The sequence below is a fragment of the Microcaecilia unicolor genome, chromosome 1, assembly GCF_901765095.1.
Source record: "Microcaecilia unicolor chromosome 1, aMicUni1.1, whole genome shotgun sequence".
In the NCBI taxonomy this organism is placed as follows: domain Eukaryota; kingdom Metazoa; phylum Chordata; class Amphibia; order Gymnophiona; family Siphonopidae; genus Microcaecilia; species Microcaecilia unicolor.
The window spans coordinates 270,370,726-270,391,682 of record NC_044031.1 but is presented as its reverse complement, the minus strand read 5'-3'; the positions used below and the strand labels follow the sequence as shown (position 1 = coordinate 270,391,682).

Below are 20,957 nucleotides of genomic sequence, written 5' to 3'. Positions count from 1 at the left end.
CTTGTAAGCGTAAATGGCTTAAGCTAGATAATTATTTATCCAATCATTCAACAATTACCGATGTACCATAATGCATCTTTCTTGCATCTACCCATTTGTTCTATAGTTTATGCTTCATGTTTGAACCGTATGATTCTTTATTATATGCAAACATAACTAGTTAGTAATGCTTATAATTCGGCTCTGTACGTTTTTCTTATGCTACAAAAACCTCAATAAAGATGATTTACACAAAAAAAATGTAGCCTTCTCTCCCAGCATCTTATTAATCTCAGATTTGTTTGGTAAAGACGTATCCTACAAATAACTGGAAACTTGTTTCAGGACCAGTACAAAACAACTAGTGTCCTGCCAATCTACATGAGATTAGCAGGAGTGCATATCAAATGAGGACAATACTAGGTAACTGGTTTTGCTGTCAATAGCCCTCATGTACAGGAGGTAGGTTGACTGCTTAAGTTGGTGATGCACTATAAAATGTTCTGTTGCTAGATGCTTTCAAGTTGATAATGTATATGCACCAGTATGTACTACTGATGCTATATCATTGCTCATGTACTAAAGTTCTAAGTGACTTTTTAAAAATATGCTCTGCATGAAAAATAGCAAATAAAATTTTTTAAAAAGCCTGGAAGAGTGTGGTAGCCGTGTTAGTCCACTCTTAAGATTTCTATTAAAAAGCCTGGAAACAGAAAAAAAAACCCCAAGTTTCAGTCGTATTGGGGTGAATTCTATAAATGGCACCAAAAAAAGGTTCTATTATATAAGCCGCACTTAGACGTGGCCATTTACACCAAATGTACATGCCTAAATTGGCGCATATCCCCCATATTCCATAACAATGCTAGGAACGCCCCTGTTCTGCCCATGACCCATTTCTGCGCCCCTTTTTTAAACTCATGCATAAAATTTAGGTATAGAAATTTACATGCATGAGTTCCAATGAAATCTAATTAGTGGCAATAATTGCTTGTTAAAAAGCTCATTATTGGAGCTAATTAGCTTGTTATTTAATTAAATTTCACATGCAAATTGGGCATGTGCCCAAATTTACGCATGCAATTTTTGACAACTTTTATAGAATTAGAAGGATTGTGCTATTATTCACATAAAGTACACTTTGCAATGGTAAACTTTCACCCAATTTCTGTTTTGTACAAAGTTTAAGAGTTTCTCATTAATGATAAGCTATGGTGCACACTCATGCAAAGGAGCTTATTAATAAGGGGTTTTGCAAAAATGAGCATGTGAAAAAGACTTTGTGAACCCATTCTGATATAAAATTTAACTATAGCTTAAGAGCTATATTTATGTTTCACAATGCTTCAAAGAGCCTCTTCGTGCTATATTCTTATTATTGTCATTGTAATTGTAAACGTTTTTGACCTTCTTAGAAAAGGTGGTATATCAAGTACCAATTAAACATTAAACATTATATATTTTTATTTATGCCCCACAGTGGAACTGGGGAGGGAAGGTTGCATAAGCCACTATCCCACCACTATTGCACAAGATGGGCCTTATTTTTGTAAGATTGTCAACATGCAACCACAGCCAGGAATACATGGAGTTCCCAGTCGTGGCAATATATGAAAAATAACTGCAAAATTTAGCTACAAGATGTGAGGAGCAAGGAGCTCATTTGCATCCTATAGCTAAATTTCACAACAGTGAGTATTAACCCATGAACATTTTTGAAAGTTATTACATGAGGTTCAATATTGTGATAAGCACAGGACTGCCCTACCCTGAGGAGGCCGCCAGAGGGCACTGTCCTAGGAAAAGTCTGGAAAATGCCCTGATCTGGTCCCTAGAGGGAGCCAAAGGGGTAGGTCCAAGTAATGACCTGAAGGGACAGCTAGGGGGTGCTCATGGTATATGACCTGCCTTTCCCTGAAGAGGCCACCAGGGGGAGCTCTCAGAGTAGGTGAGGGAAAGTAGGAGATAGTTCTAGGCCTGGACCTTTCTGGAACCAGGGGGAGGGGCCTAAAGAGGTGGGGAGGATAATTAGCCACCCTCCAAGAAGACAGAAGGAGAGAGGAGATGGGGACCTGGAAGCCTGCTGGAGAAGATCCCCTGGAAGTGGAGAGAGAAGGATTCCTCTAAAAACCAAGAAGGTACTTACCTGGCATGCGTTTTGGTAGTAATGGAACTGTGTATTACTGGAAGTTGAATGATATGCTGGAAAGAAGTTATTCCCCACAAGACTGGAGCAGGGTGCTAATAAAGTGGATTTGCATCTGGTGTAGAGTGAATTTGCATATTGATGAAAGCTGAGAAACCGGGGTTATATTCCCAAGAAGGGTGACAGGGGGCCATCAGGGGTATCAGAAAAGTGACCTGTTACCAGAGGATACAGCAGGGAGGCATGTCCACGAACTGGTGGTAAATGAGGTAGTCACCCTGAGTTAAAGGGGAAGTCCAAACATTGAGACTGAGTTTATAGGCGGCCATATAGGAGGCTAGTCTCTGAGCCTTTCTCGGGAGCAAAGCACTAGTGAGCCCTGGCTGAGAGTGAGTGAGGCTGGACAGGAGCCACAAGACAGCCTTCAGCACATGAGTACTCCTGGGGTGTTACAATATAGCTATGCAACTTTGAGCTGGTCACCCTTCCAGGACCTGGCCAGGGCTGACCCTGCTTAGCTTCTTTCACACACAGTCACGGTGGGGCTCTACACTCCTTGGTGATTTGCCAGGACTCAGCCTCAAACACAGGGGAGTTCTCTGCCTTCTCTTCCCCTTTCACAAATGTTCACCAACACAAGGCTTCTTATAACTGAAGGTTTTATTAGTTGGCATTTAACATAATCTTCATGACTTATTCCTTCTTTAACTTAAACATTTCTTCTTCAATTCAAACATTTAAAGCAGTTCCTTAAACTTTCACAGTTCAAACACCCAAACAAAAACATTTACTTTTCTGTCTCAGAGGGTAGTGCAGCTGTCACCTTTTCAGCAGAGAGCTTCAAAAGTCCACAGAGTTCAGCCAGTACCTTCAAGGGGATCTTCTTCCTCAAGCTGCCAGGTCTCCAGCTCCTCGCTTTTCTTTCACCACACAGGCAGGTATAAGGTGGTTAATTAGCTTCTCCACCCCTTTAGGCTCTTCCCCCTAATTCCAGGCAGGACCCAGCCCATAGCCACCTACCCCTGTTTCCAGCCCAGGACTCTCCTTGGTCCTAGCAACCTCCACCTGTACATTTCCCTACAGGATCCCTCTAGTGACTCCTCCTGGACATTTTCACCCATTTCTATGAACAGCGCCATCTAGTGGCCTACCCTGGATAGGACAGTCCCTTATTCTTCACACAACATCAATGCGAGCACCAAAGGGGGAATTCTATAACACAGGCACTAACAGCTACACACTCATTACTCATATAAGTGTTTAGAATAATAGCATTTATGCATGTATGTGCATACATACAAGCGTAAATGCCAAAATTCTGCCTAATTGCAATTCAACAAGTACCTGCTTAACATAGCAGGTATTTGCAAGGAGAACATACACATAGATGGATCATGCCTGGGACTCAGGTGCACATCAATTTATAGACTAGTATAATTTACACACATATGTCCAGCATATAAGTACTATACCACGAAAGACAGCAATACTACTAAACAATCAAAAAAAGAAAAAAGCTCTCAAAATAGCTGTGGCACAGAAAAAAGTACTTGAATCTATCCCACTAAAGATTCTGTGGAGTGTATCTGTTCTAAATTTGAAAATGCAAAAAGGGAAAAGCCTCAGAATTCCCCAACCTCCAGCCTATATATATATAAGGCTTCACATTGAGAGCCATAGTGCTCTTCTAACATCGGAGGGGGTTCTCATCACAGACAGAAAAACCCTTGTGTTTCAAAAGGTAAAGGATACTAAAAGAATCCACAAAATCAAAAAAGGAGGGGATCCATATCAAAAGAACTAATAATAACAAGTTGAACTTAACTTTTAAGCATGCAGGTATAGATGAAGAAGTGTCATGGGTTCCAAACACACCGACTGAGGCCTCAGTTTCGCAAAAAAATCGCTATATCAAGGCATGCATTTACTACAGATTTAGACACGGGTCTGTTTCCTGCTTGTTAGTCTTTTTTTGATTACAGCATATAAATACTAACTCTTACACCAGCTCTATGGCTGGCATAAGCACTCGTGTTTAAATGTTAAGTGCATATATAACCAGTTAGGTTAGTGTTATCTAAAGGAAAGTTAGGTGCTTAAGTTCCTTTATAGATTTAGCTTCTTCCAGGTGCCTTGTTATAAAATTGCCCTCTAAAATCCAATTTTGATCATGGTCTGCTGTCTTTAAGAAGTGCAACACTGGGTCAGATCAATGCTCCCTCAAGTTCAGCATTCTGTTTCCAACAGTGGACTGTATGGATTATTTGAAAGTGCTTGGCAGATTGTAATGAGGAAAGTAACTCCCTGTTGCTTACTTCCAGACAGGGGAGTAGCCAGACTTGGACGGGAGGGGAGTCCAGAGCCCGAGATGAGAGGGCACATTTTAGCCCCCCCCCCCCCGGCGCCGCAACCCTCTCGACCCCTCCTTCCCGCCACCAATCCTCTCCCGCCGCGTACCTTTGCTGGCGGGGGACCCCAACCCCCGCCAGCTGAAGTCCTCTTCTCGGCCGCGCGGTGTTGCCGACCCCCCCCCCCCCCCGCCGCCACCGCAACCCTCTCACAATGCTAAATCTATGAATTAAATTAGGCACCAATGTTGGCATTTAACTTAAGCTGGTAACCACACTGGCTGTAAATTTACCCTATTTGAGGAAGGGACAGGAAGGGATGGGACTTGATATACTGCTTTTCTGTGGTTACAATCAAAGTGGTTTACATATTATAAACAGATGCTTATTATTTTGTACCTGGGGCAATGGAGGGTTAAGTGACTTGCCCAGAGTCACAAAGAACTGCAATGGGAATTGATCACAACTCCCTGGGTTCTCAGGCCACTGCACTAACCACTAGGCCACTCTTCCACTTTGTGGCTTTTGTCATAAGATTGTCCCAAAGATGTGGGTGCAAAGCAAAAGTTGGCTGAGAAAGCCCTAACTTCTTGAGCTGGCTCTGTACATAGCCTATAAATCCTGTGGCAGCTCACTGACCTTAAATATTGCCTCATTGCCAATACATCTGTCAGCGATTATAAGTACATAAGTAATGCCACACTGGGAAAAGACCAAGGGTCCATCGAGCCCAGCATCCTGTCCACGACAGCGGCCAATCTAGGCCAAGGGCACCTGGCAAGCTTTCCAAATGTACAAACATTCTATACATGTTATTCCTGGAATTGTGGATTTTTCCCAAATCCATTTAGTAGCGGTGTATCGACTTGTCCTTTAGGAAACCGTCTAACCCTTTTTTAAACTCTGCCAAGCTAACCGCCTTCACCACATTCTCCGGCAACGAATTCCAGAGTTTAATTACGCGTTGGGTGAAGAAAACTTTTCTCCGATTTGTTTTAAATTTACTACACTGTAGTTTCATTGCATGCCCCCTAGTCCTAGTATTTTTGGAAAGCGTGAACAGACGCTTCACATCCACCTGTTCCACTCCACTCATTATTTTATATACCTCTATCATGTCTTCCCTCAGCCGTCTCTTCTCCAAGCTGTATAGCCCTAGCCTCCTTAGTCTTTCTTCATAGGGAAGTTGTCCCATCCCAGCTATCATTTTAGTCGCCCTTCGCTGCACCTTTTCCAATTCCACTATATCTTTCGTGAGATGCGGCGACCAGAATTGGACACAATACTCAAGGTTTGGTCGCACCATGGAGCGATATAATGGCATCATAACATCCTCGCACCTGTTTTCCATACCTTTCCTAATAATACCCAACATTCTATTCGCTTTCCTAGCCGCAGCAGCACACTGAGCAGAAGGTTTCAGTGTATTATTGACGACGACACCCAGATCCCTCTCATTTCCCACTTGCTACCAATCCATGCATCCTAATATAACAGCAGCAGCAGTACTAGCTCTTTAAACTGACTCCTCTTCCCCTACTTATGGATTGGAGTGTCACTCTTATAATCATACAGTGCAAAGTGTATTAGTGCAATACTGCAGCCCATATGTTGGGGAGGAAGTGGCTCAAAGTGCTCCCACTGCTGCTGTTGGAATAATATGCCTGGATTCGTAGCTCATGGGAAAAGGGAGAGATGTGGTGGCCACTGGCAATGTTACTGCTGGCACTGCTTGACCTGGCTCCATCTCCTATAGCAAAACTACAGGACACCCAGGGTGCTGGTCAAGGTTGGTCAGGCTACAGCCCACTCTATCTCTCTACCTATGAGTAATCCACTTATCTTCATGCAGAGACCATCCTGCTGAATATTGACCTTTTTATTTTCCACAGAAAAAGCTCTTTAGAAATTATTTATTTGGATTTGGCTCACATCTTTTTCAGTAGCAGTTCAAGCTGAGTTACATTCAGATGCACTAGGTATGTCGCTGTCCCCAGAGGGCTCACAATCTAAGTTTGTACATGAGGTAATGGAGGGTTAAGTGACTTGGCTCAAAAAAAAACAGCACAAAGGGCCTTTAAAAACAAAAGGGAACACAATTTTTTCATTTAAAAAATCCTTTAATAGTGAATTTTGATTGAAGAAAGACCCGACACGGGCCGTGTTTCGGTGCCACCGCACCTGCACCAGGGGTCACACCAATGACAAAGGAGGATTCAATAGACCAATTTCAAAAGGCTGATGCTTTCCAAAATTCTGTGTGATATATTCCCTCCGAATGAAATGTAGTGCAAAGCTCACACAGCAGTAGCATAAATGAGCTACTGCTGTGTGAGCTTTGCACTACATTTCATTCAAAGGGACTATATCACACAGAATTTTGGAAAGCATCAGCCTTTTGAAATTGGTCTATTGAATCCTCCTTTGTCATTGGTGTGACTCCTGATGCAGGTGCGGTAGCACCGAAACACGGCCCGTGTCGGGTCTTTCTTCAATCAAAATTCACTATTAAAGGATTTTTTAAATGAAAAAAATTGTGTTCCCTTTTGTTTTTAAAGGCCCTTTGTGCTGTTTTTTTGTGCTTGGTCTTTTTTTGTACTTGGTTCTCTCTCTTTGTTACATTAGGGTTAAGTGACTTGCCCATGAGCAAAAGGAGTAGCAGTTTTGAATCAGGCTTCCTTGATTTTCAGCCCAGTGATTTAACCACTAGGCTACTCCCCTACTCTGAAGATGTCATTTTAGTATGCTCATGGGGGTTCACACTTTACCTCTACCTCCGTGAGTTGTTTTTTATGTTCTCATTCTCTCTTGTTTTACTGTGTTTTTGTTTCCTATTTTTTTTTTAGCCAGGGCTTTTAGCTCATTCAGTACCAGCCTCTACTGAGCAACAATGCCTTAATTCTCAACTAATGGTATGTTTCTATTTTTATAAATTTACCTAGCCCAGCTATTGGCCAGGAGATACAGAACAAGGCTCCCTTTGGAACCCAGTATGCCTGCTCCATTGTCCTAGCTAGTTGGTGTCACCATTGTGCAATGGCTGGAACTCTGTTCCCACGTAAAGCTATGAACACTGTAGCCATAGAACTACTAGCCTCAGGCAATAATCTATTTGGAGACATTGCCCCCCAAAATTGAAAGGCAGGCTCGGGAATCAAACCTGAGTCTTTAAAAGGCAATTCTATAACTTGTTGCCTACCCTTGAGCACCACTTCTGTGCACTGAGGCACCAAAATTATCAACCATGTGCGCAAGTGCACTAAAGGCTATTCTATAAGATCGTCCCTAAGTGCTATCGTGCATAACTACAAGGGGGTGTGTATGTGGGCGGAGCATGGGTGGGCTATGGGCATGTCTCCAACTTATGCATGTTAACTTATAGAATACTATCAGTTACATGCATGCTTACTTCAGTGTGGCTGTTTACAACTGCCATTGAGCTGGTTTAGGTGGGCATGCCTAAAACAAGGTGCACCAATGCTAACTTGTAAACTGGAATCTTGGCACCTTGATGCTGTTATAGAATTGGCACTCAGTGAGCAGCACTGGGGCATCTAAGATGAGGTACCAAGTTATAATATTACCCCCTTAGTGTGGCAGTGCACAGCCCTGCTGGTGGACCACAAGCTTTGCCCTTTTACTGATATTTAATAAATATATATATTGCATAGACTCTTGTGTACTCTGGTTTCCATTTTTTGATTTGGCTGACAGTGCTTCAATTGTATGTGGTGCTGAAATTTGACACATTTTTGATTGTGACTATTTTCTATGGAAAATGGTTCTTCCGTTGTCTTTTTGCATATGGTTGCACAAACATGTCTTCAGAAGAGAAGTTAAATGCAACAATGACCATACAGTTGCTCCGAATCATATGATGCTTGCTTTCTGCATGTGTGAGCTTAGATATTTTGGTAGGTTCTCCTTGTCTGGATCACAAAATAGCACAAGAGCGACAGCAGTATGATAACAGCGAGGCCCAGAAAGCCAACTGTTACAGCCAGTCCTTTGATCACTCCTAGAAAAAATAAACACGTAAATTAGAATTCAGTTTATATACGCTTGAAAGAAAGAAGCTTGTGCTTCAGTTAAAAGATCACTATTTATTTATTTTTGTTACATTTGTACCCTGCCCTTTCCCACTCATGGCAGGCTCCATGTGGCTTACATGGGGCAATGGAGGGTTAAGTGACTTGCCCAGAGTCACAAGGAGCTGCCTGTGCCTGAAGTGGGAATCAAACTCAGTTCCTCAGTTCCCCAGGACCAAAGTCCACCACCCTAACCACTAGGCCACTCCTCCACTCCATAAAGGCACAAGAGAGAGACAGAGAGGGAGGCAATAATGTTTAACCAAACATAGGGGCCCTTTTACAAAGTGGCAGTAAGCCCTACGTGGGCTTACTGCTCGCTAAAAAGGAAGTACAACCAGGCTACCGCAGCAGCTTGGCAGTAGTTCCCACCCCCAGTGTGCTGTCATATCCGACGCTACAAAAATATTTTTATTTTTGTAGCGGCAGTGTGTACCCAGCAGTAATCGGGCAGTGCCATGCATTGCCTGGTTGCTGCCGGGTTAGCGCGGGAGCCCTTACCACTACCTCAATGGGTAGCGGTAAGGGTTCTCCCCCAAAATGGCTGTGCTTCACTTGCCATATGGCCATTTCCTGAAGAAAAGAAAGACCTACCTTTTACCTGCTGCGGTAAAAGGGGGCCTCGGTGCACATTAAAAACATGCGACAATACCAGCGCAGGCCCCCTTTTGCTGCAGCTTGGTAAAAGGGGCACATAATGAATCTTAGTAATTTTATAACAAAACGTCTAGGCTATCAAGGCACTTGCACACGTGTTACAACTGTTTTTTAAACGCAACATATGAGCCTATGGTGGTTATTTTAGAAGCTCTTTCTTGGTTTGGACGTCTGAAAACCAGCATTTAGATGTCCATATTGCATGGACGTCCAAATCCTGATTTTATAAAGCCAGGATATTGATGTCAAGCTTCGATCTCAGAAGGGAATGGGTTGACTATGAGGGGTATAATCGAAAGGGACGCCCAAGTTTTGCTGAGGATGTCCTTGCAAAATGTCCCGGTGGAGGGGCGGGGAAACCCGTATTATCAAAACAAGATGGACGTCCAACTTTCGATAATACGGTTGGAGACGCCCAAATCTTGACATTTAGATCATCCTTAGAGATGGTAATCCCTAGACTTCGTCGTTTCTGATTTTCGGCGATAATGGAAAGCAAGGACGCCCATCTCAGAAACAACCAAGTGCAAGCCCTTTGGTCGTGGGAGGAGCCAGCATTTCTAGTGCACCAGTCCCCCTGACATGCCAGGACACCAACCGGGCACCCTAGGGGGCACTGCAGTGGACATCAGAAATTGCTCCCAAGTACATAGCTCCCTTACCTTGTGTGCTGAGCCCCCCCAAAACATCCCAAAAACCCACTACCCACAACTGTATACCACTACCATAGCCCTTAGGGGTGAACGGTGGCACCTAGATGTGGGTACAGTGGGCTTGTGGTGGGTTTGGGAGGGCTCACATTTACCACCACAAGTGAAACAGGTAGGGGGAATGGGCATGTGTCCGCCTGCCTGAAGTGTACTGCACCCACTAAAACTGCTCAAGGGACCTGCATACTGCTGTGATGGACCTGAGTATGTGTCACAATTGTCAGGAATGGTGAGCCCTTGGACCAAACCGGAGCTTTGGCAGACAAATCACTGGGGCTGGCACAGGCAGGAATCAGAACAGACTGGACTAGGATAAACTAACAGACTCAACAAGGCAGGACAGAGGTAACAAAACACAATGGACAACACAAGAACTGGATCTAGATGAGGCAAGGAATAGAAGGCAAAGGGCCAGAACTGGAACCCAAACAGGACAAGGCAAGACAAGGCAAAACACGGAAGTAGATTAAAACTGGGTCCAGAAAAGGGCAGGACAAGGCAAAGACTGGATCTGGGCAGGACTCGAGTGATAGAGACAAGACAAAGCACAACTAGATGGGCAAGACAGGGTAGGAGCTAGGCAAGAAGAATAACAGAAGCAAGACAATAAACAAGGCAGGGACAGGATTCAGGATTCTCAAATAGGCTTGGCTGGAACAAGATTCAGGATTCTCAAACAGGCTTGGCTGGAACAGGATTCAGGATTCTCAAACAGGATTCAGGATTATCAAACAGGCTTGGCTGGAACAGGATTCAGGATTCTCAAATAGGATTCAGGATTCTCAAGCAGGCTTGGCTGGAACAGGATTCTGGAATGGGCTTGACTTGGCTGGAACCGGATTCTGGAACGGGCTTGGCTGGAGCAGGATACTGAAAGGGACTTGGCTTGGTTGGAACAGGATACTGAAAGAGACTTGGCTTAGCAGGGAACTGGGACAGAACTAGGTCAAACATAGAGCAGGAGCAGAACCTGGCTCAAACACAGAGCAGGAGCAGAACTTGGCAGAAACAGAGCTCAAGTGCCAGGAAAAAAACATGGCAGGCAAAGGATTAAGCAGACTAAGGGAAGACAACCAAACAAAGAAGCAATGTGCTTACCATCATCCACAGCTGGAAAGAGAGAGGCCAGGCAGATTGAGAGGCAGCAGACCCAGCTGCATAGCAGTGAGGTAATTAGGGACAATGCTGGCTTCTACAGACTCTCAGAATTAACAGACAAGAACTACACACACAGGAAACAGAACAGGGGAAACAGGAACAGAGCTTGGCTTAAACACAGAGCTTAACTACAGCAAGAGTCAAAAGCAGGGCTAGGCTAAAAGCAGGAGCCAAGGGTAGAGTTAAACAGATATAGACACCAAGGGCAGGGTGTGGCTCTAGAGCCAGGCTTTCAGGATCAAGGTACAAAAAGCAAACACACAGAAACAAAGCAAAGCACTGAAACACAAGACTCAGAAGAACACAGAACAGACCTTCAGATGCAAGCCTCTCAGGAACCAAGCCTAGCAGGGAAATGCTCTAAACAGGTAACACAAGATTAAGAGACCTCTTGCAAAGGCAAGGTAGGAAAGCTCCCTGGGTCCTTATAAAAGAGTAGGCTGATGATGTCACAAGTAGGAAAAGAAGCAGAAGCAGGGAGACCAAAGCGAGGCTTGGCTAACAGGAAGAACAACAACAGGAAATGAAGCAGACTGGAGAGGTCACAGAGCTAGATACAGAGAAACAGTAGGTCTGAACGTAAGGGCACGGCCACAACCGTGACAGTATGACATTTGAGGCTGGCATAGAGGCTGGCACAAAATATTTTTAAAGATGTTTTTTGAGGGTGGGAGGGGGTTAGTGACCACTGGGGGAGTAAGGGGAGGTGATCCCTGATTCTCTCCAGTGGTCATCTGGTCAGTTCACACACCTGACCTGCCCATGCTCCTCCCTTGGCCAAACCCCCTTTTTGGGTCCATACACTAGAACTTATGCGCACCTCTTTATAGAATACGCCTAAAAAGATGTGTGCTTAAATTTTAATTATTACCAATTAGTGCCAATTGTTGCCCAATTAGCAGCGTTGATTAGCTTATTATTCAATTAAGTCACATGCCTAAATTGGGTGCACACCCAAATTTACATGCGCCACTCGAAGTAGCATATATAGAATCTGGAGGGTGAGGTATGTATACGTTTTATAAACATTGCATCTTACATTACCTTCACTGTTGTTTATAATCCCACATTCTTTAGCCCAGTCTTCTACTATAATTGGGGAAATGAGTTCTGTAAACTTCTGCAGAGGACAGGGAGAGGCACAACCTGGCAGAGTGAGTACATAGGGCTTCTCCGATGAGTCATTCCGGTAGAACATTTCTATGCTGTATTGCCTGATAGATACCACAAAAAGTAAGAAACAGGTTAGAGTGAACCAAGGTTTCATAGGCTAGCAACAGATTTTTCTTCGGGGATGGAAATATAGAAAATGGGTTACTCATGTAGTTGTATGTTTACTTTTTTAAATGAGTTGGAAACATTTGAACAGGTATTTTTTTTTTTAATCATCCAGCTGTTCTTTCTTGTTCTCTTTTTCTCTCCAGGTTGGTGTCTGATGCCATGAGCCTTCATTTGAAAAATAAAATGTATTTTCAGTTAATTTGAGGGAAATTTATAGTACATGAGGGCAATGCTATGACGGTACTTTGCTCTGGCTACTGGCAGATAATAAAAATTAGAGAATAATTTTGCATAGAACTTCTAAATCAGAACGTAAGTGTTTAGGTATGTGCACAGGATCGGTGTTGGGGGCGGGGGGGGGGGGGGGGGGGGAGGCCTGGACTCCACAGCTCTGGGGAGCCTCCATGGTCTCATAGCTCTTCCCCTTCACCTGGTCCGATATCTCACCTGCTGCCCCTCACATTCCTGGTCTACCTTAACTTGCATTTCTTTTCATACAAGGTTGCTGGTGTGGCAGCAGTTCTGGCACATTGCCTGCAGCCTCCCTGGAGCTTTCGCTCTGTCACATTCCGCCCCCCCCCCCCCCGACCCAATTTCCTGTTTCCATTTGGGTGAATTGCAACACAGGGAAAGCTCCAGGGAAGCTGCAGGTACTATATCAGAATTGCTGCCACCCTGGCAACCCCATGTGAAGAGAAATGCATGTTAAGGTAGACTGGGAGGGTGAGGGGCTGTGGGGGGGAGGGGGGGAGAGGAAGAGATGTTGGACCATGAGGGGCCCCTGGAGCTGTTTAAAGGTAGACTGGGCAGAGGGGGGAGGAAGATATTATGGAATAGAGGGGAAGGGAAGAGAGAGATGGTGGACAATGGGATGGAGGGAAGGAAGGGGAAAGGGTGAGATGTTGGACCCGTGGGTGGAAAGGATGGAGGGAGAGATGCTGGATGGGAGGGCAGATGAGAAGAAAGAGAAAGATGTTGGACCCGGGAGTGGTGGGGAGGGAGGGAGAGATGCTGGATAGGAGAGCAGCCAGGGAGATAGAGAGATGTTCGATCTGGGGATAGAAGAGAGGAAATGTTGGAGGTGGAAGGGAGGGAGAGATGTTGAACATTTGTTAGGAGGGAAGAAGGAAAGAGAACGAGATGTTGGATCTAGGGGAGGGAGAAGGAAGAAGAGCAAGAAAGAGAGCAATGTTGGACTATGGTGGGGGGGGGGGGAGGAGGAAAGATGATGGACCCTCAGGGGGAGGGAAGAGAGGTAGGACAGGAAGATGTCAGGTTATGAGGGTGGGGTGATGTGGGAAAGGGAGATGCTGAGCTACAAGAGAGGGAAAGGATACACTGGAAATGGTGGAACCATGTGGGAGAGGCCAAGGGGGGTGGGGTGGCAAGAAGATGAGTGAGAGGGGGGTAGTGAGTGCAGAGGCAGAAATGAGGTAATGGGGAGTAGATGGAAAGGAATAGGAGGCTGGGGAAGGCATGAGATGGGAAATGAGAGAGCTAGGATATGAGAGAAGGAGATGGAAAGTTGATAGCTGAAATTTAAAAAGAAGGAAAAGGGTGAGAAAGCATGAAACTTGACTGGACAGAAAGACAAAAGGGAGGAAAGAGCTGAAAGGGAAAGATCAATATGTAAGAGACAGGTATAGTGAGGGAATGGAATAAGATTGGAGAGATAAAGGTGAGCTGGTTGATTTAGTTTATCATGAGAGATTCCTGAGAAAATTAAAAAGTCATGGGATAGGAGGCAATGTTCTTCTGTGGCTTAGGAATTGGTTATTGGACAGAAAACAAAGGGTAGGGTTACATGGCCATTTTTCTCAATGGAGGAGAGTGAATAGTGGCATGCTGTATGGATCTGTACTGGGACTGGTGCTATTTAACATATTTATAAATGATCTGGAAAATGGAATGATGAGTGAGGTGATTAAATTTGCAGATGACACAAAATTATTCAAACCATTTGACATCCAACAGACAGGACTTAATAAGGATCTGGGTTTTCTAGCCCATTATAAACCATAAAGTTGTATTTCTCTGTTTATTTCTGTTTATCACCCTCCTATCACCTACCAACACCCATCCTGTTAGAATATCAATGAAATGCTTTGATGTCCCCATGCATACCCCCACCCTCCCACTCTGTCAGACTGTCAAAGTAATGCTTTGATGTTTCTCTTATATATACTATCTGCTACCACATTTGCTTATTTCCGATCTGACGAAGAAGGGCAACCTTCGAAAGCTAATCAAGAAATGTATTAAGTTATGTCCAATAAAAAAGGTATCATCTTATTTTCTTTTCCATGTTTTATTTTGTTTGATTTCTATTGATAACCTTCAAAATTGTCAAAACTCATGCAGATTGTGAAAAATTGCAGGAAAACCTTAGGAAACTGGAAGACTGGGCATCCAAATGGCAGATGAAATTTAATGTGGACTGATGTAAAGTGATGCATATTGGGAAGAATAAGCCAAATCATAGTTACCTGATGCTAGGGTCCACCTTAGGAGTCAGCAGTCAAGAAAAAGATCTAGGTGTCATTGTAGACAATGGGCTTTAGTTAAACTCATAAAATAAGGTGCATTATTTATGCTCCTAAATTTATGATCCTAAATTATGAGCAAAATCTATTTTGGATCATTGATTATACTTGTAATTGAGGAGCATAAATCATGCTCATAAATTTAGGAGCCTAAATTTTAGGAGCATAAATTTAGGAGTATAACCTTTATAGAATAAGGCCCAATATGCTGAAATTTTCTGCCCAGTATGCAGCAGTGGTCAAACAAGCAAACAGGATGCTAGGAATTATTAGGAAAGGGATGCAAAATAAGATCAAGAATATTATAATGCCTCTGTATCACTCCATTGTGCTACCTCACCTTGAGTATTGCGTCCAATTCTCAAGTGGCATTAGAAAAGGTTTAAAAAAGCAACCAAAATGATAAAAGGGATGGAACTCCTCCCATCTGATGAAAAGCTAAAGAGGTTAGGGCTCTTCATCTTGGAAAAGAGACGGCTGAGGGGGGATATGATTGATTTCTACAAAATCCTGAGTGGTGTAGAACGGTTAAGTGAATTGATTTTTCTTTCTTTCAAAAAGTACAAAGACTAAGGGATACTCAATTAAATTACATGGAAATACTTTTAAAACAAATAGGAGAAAATGTTTTTTCATTCAAAGAATAGTTAAACTCTGGAACTCGCTGGCGGAGGATGTAGCAACAGCAGTTAGCATATCTGGGTTTTAAAAAGGTTTGGACAAGTCCATAGTCTGTTATTGAGAAGGACATGGGGGAAGCCACTGCTTGTCCTGGGACTGGCAGCATGAAATGTTGCTACTAAATGGGTTTCTGCCATGTACTTGCGATCTGGATTGTCCAAAGTTGAAAGCAGGATACTGAGTTAGATGGACCATTGGTCTGACTCAGTATTGCTACTCTTATGTTCTTATGAGAGGACAAAAGACAAACAGGCAGCAGACACTGGAAAGAGACTTAGCAGAAGACAGACAAGAAGGCAGAAGATGGAAAAATAAAATGTCCAGACAACAAAGGTAGAAAAAAGTTTTTTTTACTTTGAATTTTACTGGAATATATTAGCTTTGGGATATGTGCATTGCAGATGTTGATGTATTGTGTTTAGTGGCTGATTTGGTGGGGAGGGGGTCATGAGCCTAAAGTAAGTGGGCATCAAATTTTCTACACACCCCACCAGAATGCAAAATATAAATACTTGAGCTGGCAGGGATTCTCAGACACTGCCAGCTGAAGACCTTCTCCTCTTGTCCACCATTTTCTTTCTGGGTCTTGGCGGACTTCAGTTAAAGCACTATGTCCTTGTGGAAGCCTGGGGGTGAAAAACGGGCCCCATTGGTACAGATAAGTGCGCTGCATGTCTTGGTACATTTTAAATATAGAAAAAATGAAAATACTTTCAGGTTGAATAAATTGAGTATAATTGTAAAAATGTGATGAAAGGGTTTTTGCCAATGATAGATTAAGGTCTAGTGTGAACAGCCCAAAGGGAACTTTTACTGAACACAAAAGGAGTATTCCACAGACCAGTCTGCAACGGTGCTGTATTACCACGGACCTCTGAGGCTTTTCCCTTTCTTTTCATATGAGCTGTTTGGCATTATTTGAATTATCCACTTAGGGTTGATGGTTTTGTAAACACTAATGTGAATTGAGGGGCAGTGTCATTAAGGGGTCCTTTTACTAAGGCGCGCTGAAAATGGGTTACAGTAGTGTAGGCGCAGGTTGTGGGCATGTACCGATCCATTTTTAGTGCACCTGTAAAAAAAAGGCCTTTTTTTTGCTGAAAATGGATGTGCAGCAAAATGAAAATCCCCCCCAAAACCCACGCCTCACAATTGTACATCATTACCATAGTCCGTAGGGGTGAAGGGGGGCACCTACATGTGGGTACAGTGGGTTTTGGGGGGGTTTGGAGGGCTCCCATTTACTACCACAAGTGTAACGGGTAGGGGGGGGGGATGGACCTGGTTCCACCTGCCTGAAGTGCACTGCACCCACTAAATACTGCGCCAGGGACCTGCATACTGCTATCAGGGAGCTGGGTATGACATTTGAGGCTGCCATAGAGGCTGGCAAAAAAATGTTAAAAAAAATTTTTTGGGGGGTGGGAGGGGGTTGGTGACCACTGGAGGAGTAAGGGGAGGTCATTCCCGATTCCCTCCGGTGGTCATCTGGTCAGTTGGGGCACCTTTTTGAGGCTTGGTCGTGAATAAAAAGGGACCAAGTAAAGTCGGCCAAATGCTTGTCAGGGCCGGCATTATTTTTTCCATTATCGAGTGAAGCCGGCCATCTCAAACCACGCCCCAGTCCTGCCCCCATCCTGCCTTCGCTACCATACCGACACACTCCCTTGAACCTTCGCTGGCCCCGCGACGGAACGCAGTTGAAGCCAGCCGATTTGGCCGGGTTAAGGAGATGACCGGCCATCTCCCGATTTGTGCCGGAAGATAGCCGGCGATCTCCTTCGAAAATAAGCAGGATAGTGTTTTAAATTTAGCCCTATATTGTACTGGTAGCCAGTGAAGTTTTTGCAAAAATGGTGTGATAGGGTCACGTAGCTTGCAACCTTCTATGAGTCTTGCTGCTGCATTCTGAATCAATTGGAGCTGGTGCAGGCCCTTTGTAGTCAGACCATTGTGAGCCAATTTTGATGTTATCATGGCATGCACAACTGGGATAAGATTTACCTTCTCGATGTAAGGAAAGAGGCAGCATAGCTCTCGCAAATAGTAGAAGCAGCTCTTGAAGGTTGCTTGAATTTGGGGAATCAAAGTAAGTGTTGAATCTAACTGTATCAAAGCAAACGCCCACAGAAGGTGAGCTCTCCACAGGGGAACCCAAGACAGGCAAAACAAACAGTGGATCCAAAAAAGTCCTCTCACAATGAGTGTCTTCCTGAACAAGGTCTTTATTGAAACTGTATTCCAAGGTTCCTGACTTGTGATTTTTGGGGGAGTTCGTACTTCCCAAAAGAGATTTTGATGTCAGGTATGTATCCACTTGTGCTTGAGAACCAGAGAATCTCGGTTTTACTTGGGTTCAAGCAGTGGTGTGCTGGTAAATGTTTAACAGGCTCTCTCCCCGGTCCCCCTCTGCGCTCCCCCAAATTGCAGAGCTGGCTATAGCCGGGGAGAGAGCCTGGGGGGGGGGGGGGGGTGGCAATGCATTACTCCAGGAAAAAACAATTAAATGATTCCAGGTTCCAATCTAATTCATGTTTAATGTGCGATAAAATACCATAAATAAGTAAATAAATATAAACTTTTAATGTTGAGCACCTGATTCTCAAAGTGAACATATTCCAAACACTGGCCCAGTATCCGATTCTGCTGCTATCTGTCCTCTTAACACCGTTTCCAGGGCTTCCTTTCCATTTATTTCTTTCCTTTCCTCCTTTCTTCTTCATTTCTGGTCCTCAGCTTCTGCCTATTTTCTTCATCCATGTGCAATTTTTCTCCTCTCTTCCTTTCCCCTCATCTCATCTCCTTCCTCACTCTCCCCTCCCCTCCATCCATGTCCAGCATTTTTCTCTCTCCCCTCCTCTCCCCTGCCCTCCATCCACCCATGTCGAGCGACCCTTCTCTCCCCCTGCCCTGCATGCACCCATACCTAGTGACCCTCCTTTCCCCTGCCCTCCATCCACCCATGTCCAGCAGTGACCCTCCTCTCCCCTGCCCTGCATGCACCCATACCCAGTGACCCTCCTTTCCCCTGCCCTCCATCCACCCATGTCCAGCAGTGACCCTCCTCTCCCCTGCCCTGCATGCACCCATACCCAGCAACCCTTCTCTTCCCTCATCCACAAATGCCCAGCGACTCCCTTCTCTCCCCTGCCACCCCCTCCCGAGTTGTTCCACGAATTCTCCTCCCTCCCTCCGGATCTGGTCCCTCACCAACTCCTTGTCCTTTGCATTCTTCGGGGCAGGCAGTCTTGCCTGCCCACTACCAGCGCTGACTCTCCCCTGCTGCCAGTTCACGCTTCAAAATGGCCACTGAGACTTCAGCAGAAGTCTCGCGAGGCCGCCTCTGGAAGTCTCGGTGGCCATTTTTAAAGCGCGAACCAGCAGCAGGGGAGAATCAGCGCTGGTAGTGGGCAGGCAAGACTGCCTGCCCCGAAAAATGCGAAGGTCGGTGAGGGACGGATCCGGAGGGAAGGAGGGAGGGAGGAGAGCCGGCTCACGGTGTTTAACAACTGGCTCGCAAGTCGGAAGGAAAATTAACAAACGGCTCTTGCGAGCCGGTGCGAGCGGGCTCCAGCACACCACTGGGTTCAAGCAAAGTTTGTTGTGTTTAGCACATTCTTGATTTGATGTTAGACATGCATAAGAGTAGCTCACGTTGATAACTTCCCTTTGATGTACACCTTTAGTAAAATACGCTGTAAACTTTGAATGTCTCTTTTCCAGCCTAGATACCCTGTAAATAACTGGGTTGAATTTTTTTTATATATACATCAAAAGTGGAATATGTGTTCTTTCTGTAGATGTCAACTTACAAAAAGATAGACATTGTATAATGATGTCAGCTCATAGTCTGATAACTACAACTACTGCATAAAAACATGTCCTTTGTATTGTGTCTTTAATTATACAATAGTTTGAATCTACTTATCTATAATATACGCTTAGGCACCAGTGTGGTGGGCTCTTCAGTCAGTGATCAGTGGGGTGAGCATGAGCACATGGTGTGTTTGCACACACTGCTGAGGTGCACATTTGTATGGCTCCAGCAGCCATGCAGACTTGAATGAGGCTCATGTATTTACCTCCAGCCCCTGCAGGCAGAGGAGTCCGGTGAATCAGTGACAAAACACGCAACCTGTACAGGCTGCCGGATAGAGCACATACCTGGAATAGCTCAACTGGCTCACACAGATCAGCAGAGGGAGACATCAGTAGCCACAGACACAGTGCACTTGGGTTAGAGGCATGAATGCTGAGGTCAGACAGGAAGGGGTTATAGAATCCTTATTAATCTGCTAATGTTTTACAGGTGGTTTTTCTCTTTAATAGCAAACCAAGAATATATGAACTTAATGATAGAGCAGAATCCCACACATAGCTATTCCTACAGGTAGTTTTTATAGCATATGTAAGTGAAAGCCACTTCTATAACTAAGTGTCTGCTCATAAGGACATATGTAAGTGCTAAGTGCACATTGATGGAGTGTGGGAGGGGCATGGGCGAGGCCGACACACATGCAATTTACAGAATACTGTTAGTCACGTGCGTTACATGCCATACTTAGGTGCTCTCGTTTACACCTGTCGCTGAACTGGTGTAAATGGGTGTTCCTCTTGCGACACTGAAATACCTACAAGGGGACCCCCAGTTATAGAACTCTTCTTTTAGTGCCTAATGAGTGCTGCAGACTGGCCTCCCCTTTCCTTCTAGCCTTTCCCATCCAGTTGGCTTTAACTTAGCAAATTTTATTATGAGAGGGAAAAAGAAATGAAGAAGGAAACAGTAAAAAAATTATGAGATAGTTGCAACAAAAACACTGCACATATCTGAGCAAAGATTATTACATACCCATTCTCCTCTTGATGGAGCTCAAAGAAGTGGCAGGCAGCATAGGGAGGTAACTGTCCATTAGAAACATCGAGTGCCATCTGGAGACCACCGATGGTTGTGTCGTGCTGAAAAAACAAGTTACAGCTGATGAAGCAGGTGAGTGTTTTGCATATGTGCTTAGCTGATGTTTTGTTTTGGAACTGAAAAGGATTACAGAACAAATCTTGACTGAATTCAGTTGTTAGAGAAAGGGATCTTTCCCTCAGAGATGATTTCTGATGGATAAAAGAGGAGAAGAATGCAAGCTGACCCAAGGGTATTTGATGACATAAGCAAACCTAGAGCCAAACAGCCCCTCCCCAATGTAGTCCAACATCTTTCCTTCCCTCCCTACCCTCCAAGTGCTCAACATCTCTCCTTTCATATCTATCCATAAGATAGTCAGCATCTCTCTCTCTTCCCCTTTTCCCCGTATCCAGCATCTCCCCATTCTCTTTGCCCCTCCTCTTGTGTTTAGAAACTCTCCCACATCATC

The 20,957-nt window shown here is 44.4% G+C and overlaps 1 protein-coding gene across 2 annotated transcripts in view; it reads right to left on the bottom strand.

Moving 5' to 3' along the window:
* Positions 1-7,290: 7,290 nt before the first annotated feature.
* The window catches only part of ACPP (acid phosphatase, prostate), a 97,436-nt gene continuing 83,769 nt past the window's right edge, over positions 7,291-20,957 (bottom strand). For both annotated transcript variants that reach the window (XM_030206490.1, XM_030206497.1), the window contains 3 exons: positions 20,441-20,547; positions 12,131-12,300; positions 7,291-8,491 (listed from right to left, as the gene is read on the bottom strand). In XM_030206490.1, the coding sequence (XP_030062350.1) occupies positions 8,376-8,491; positions 12,131-12,300; positions 20,441-20,547 (393 nt within the window). In that variant the 3' untranslated portion in view covers positions 7,291-8,375. The remainder of the gene's footprint in view (positions 8,492-12,130; positions 12,301-20,440; positions 20,548-20,957) is intronic.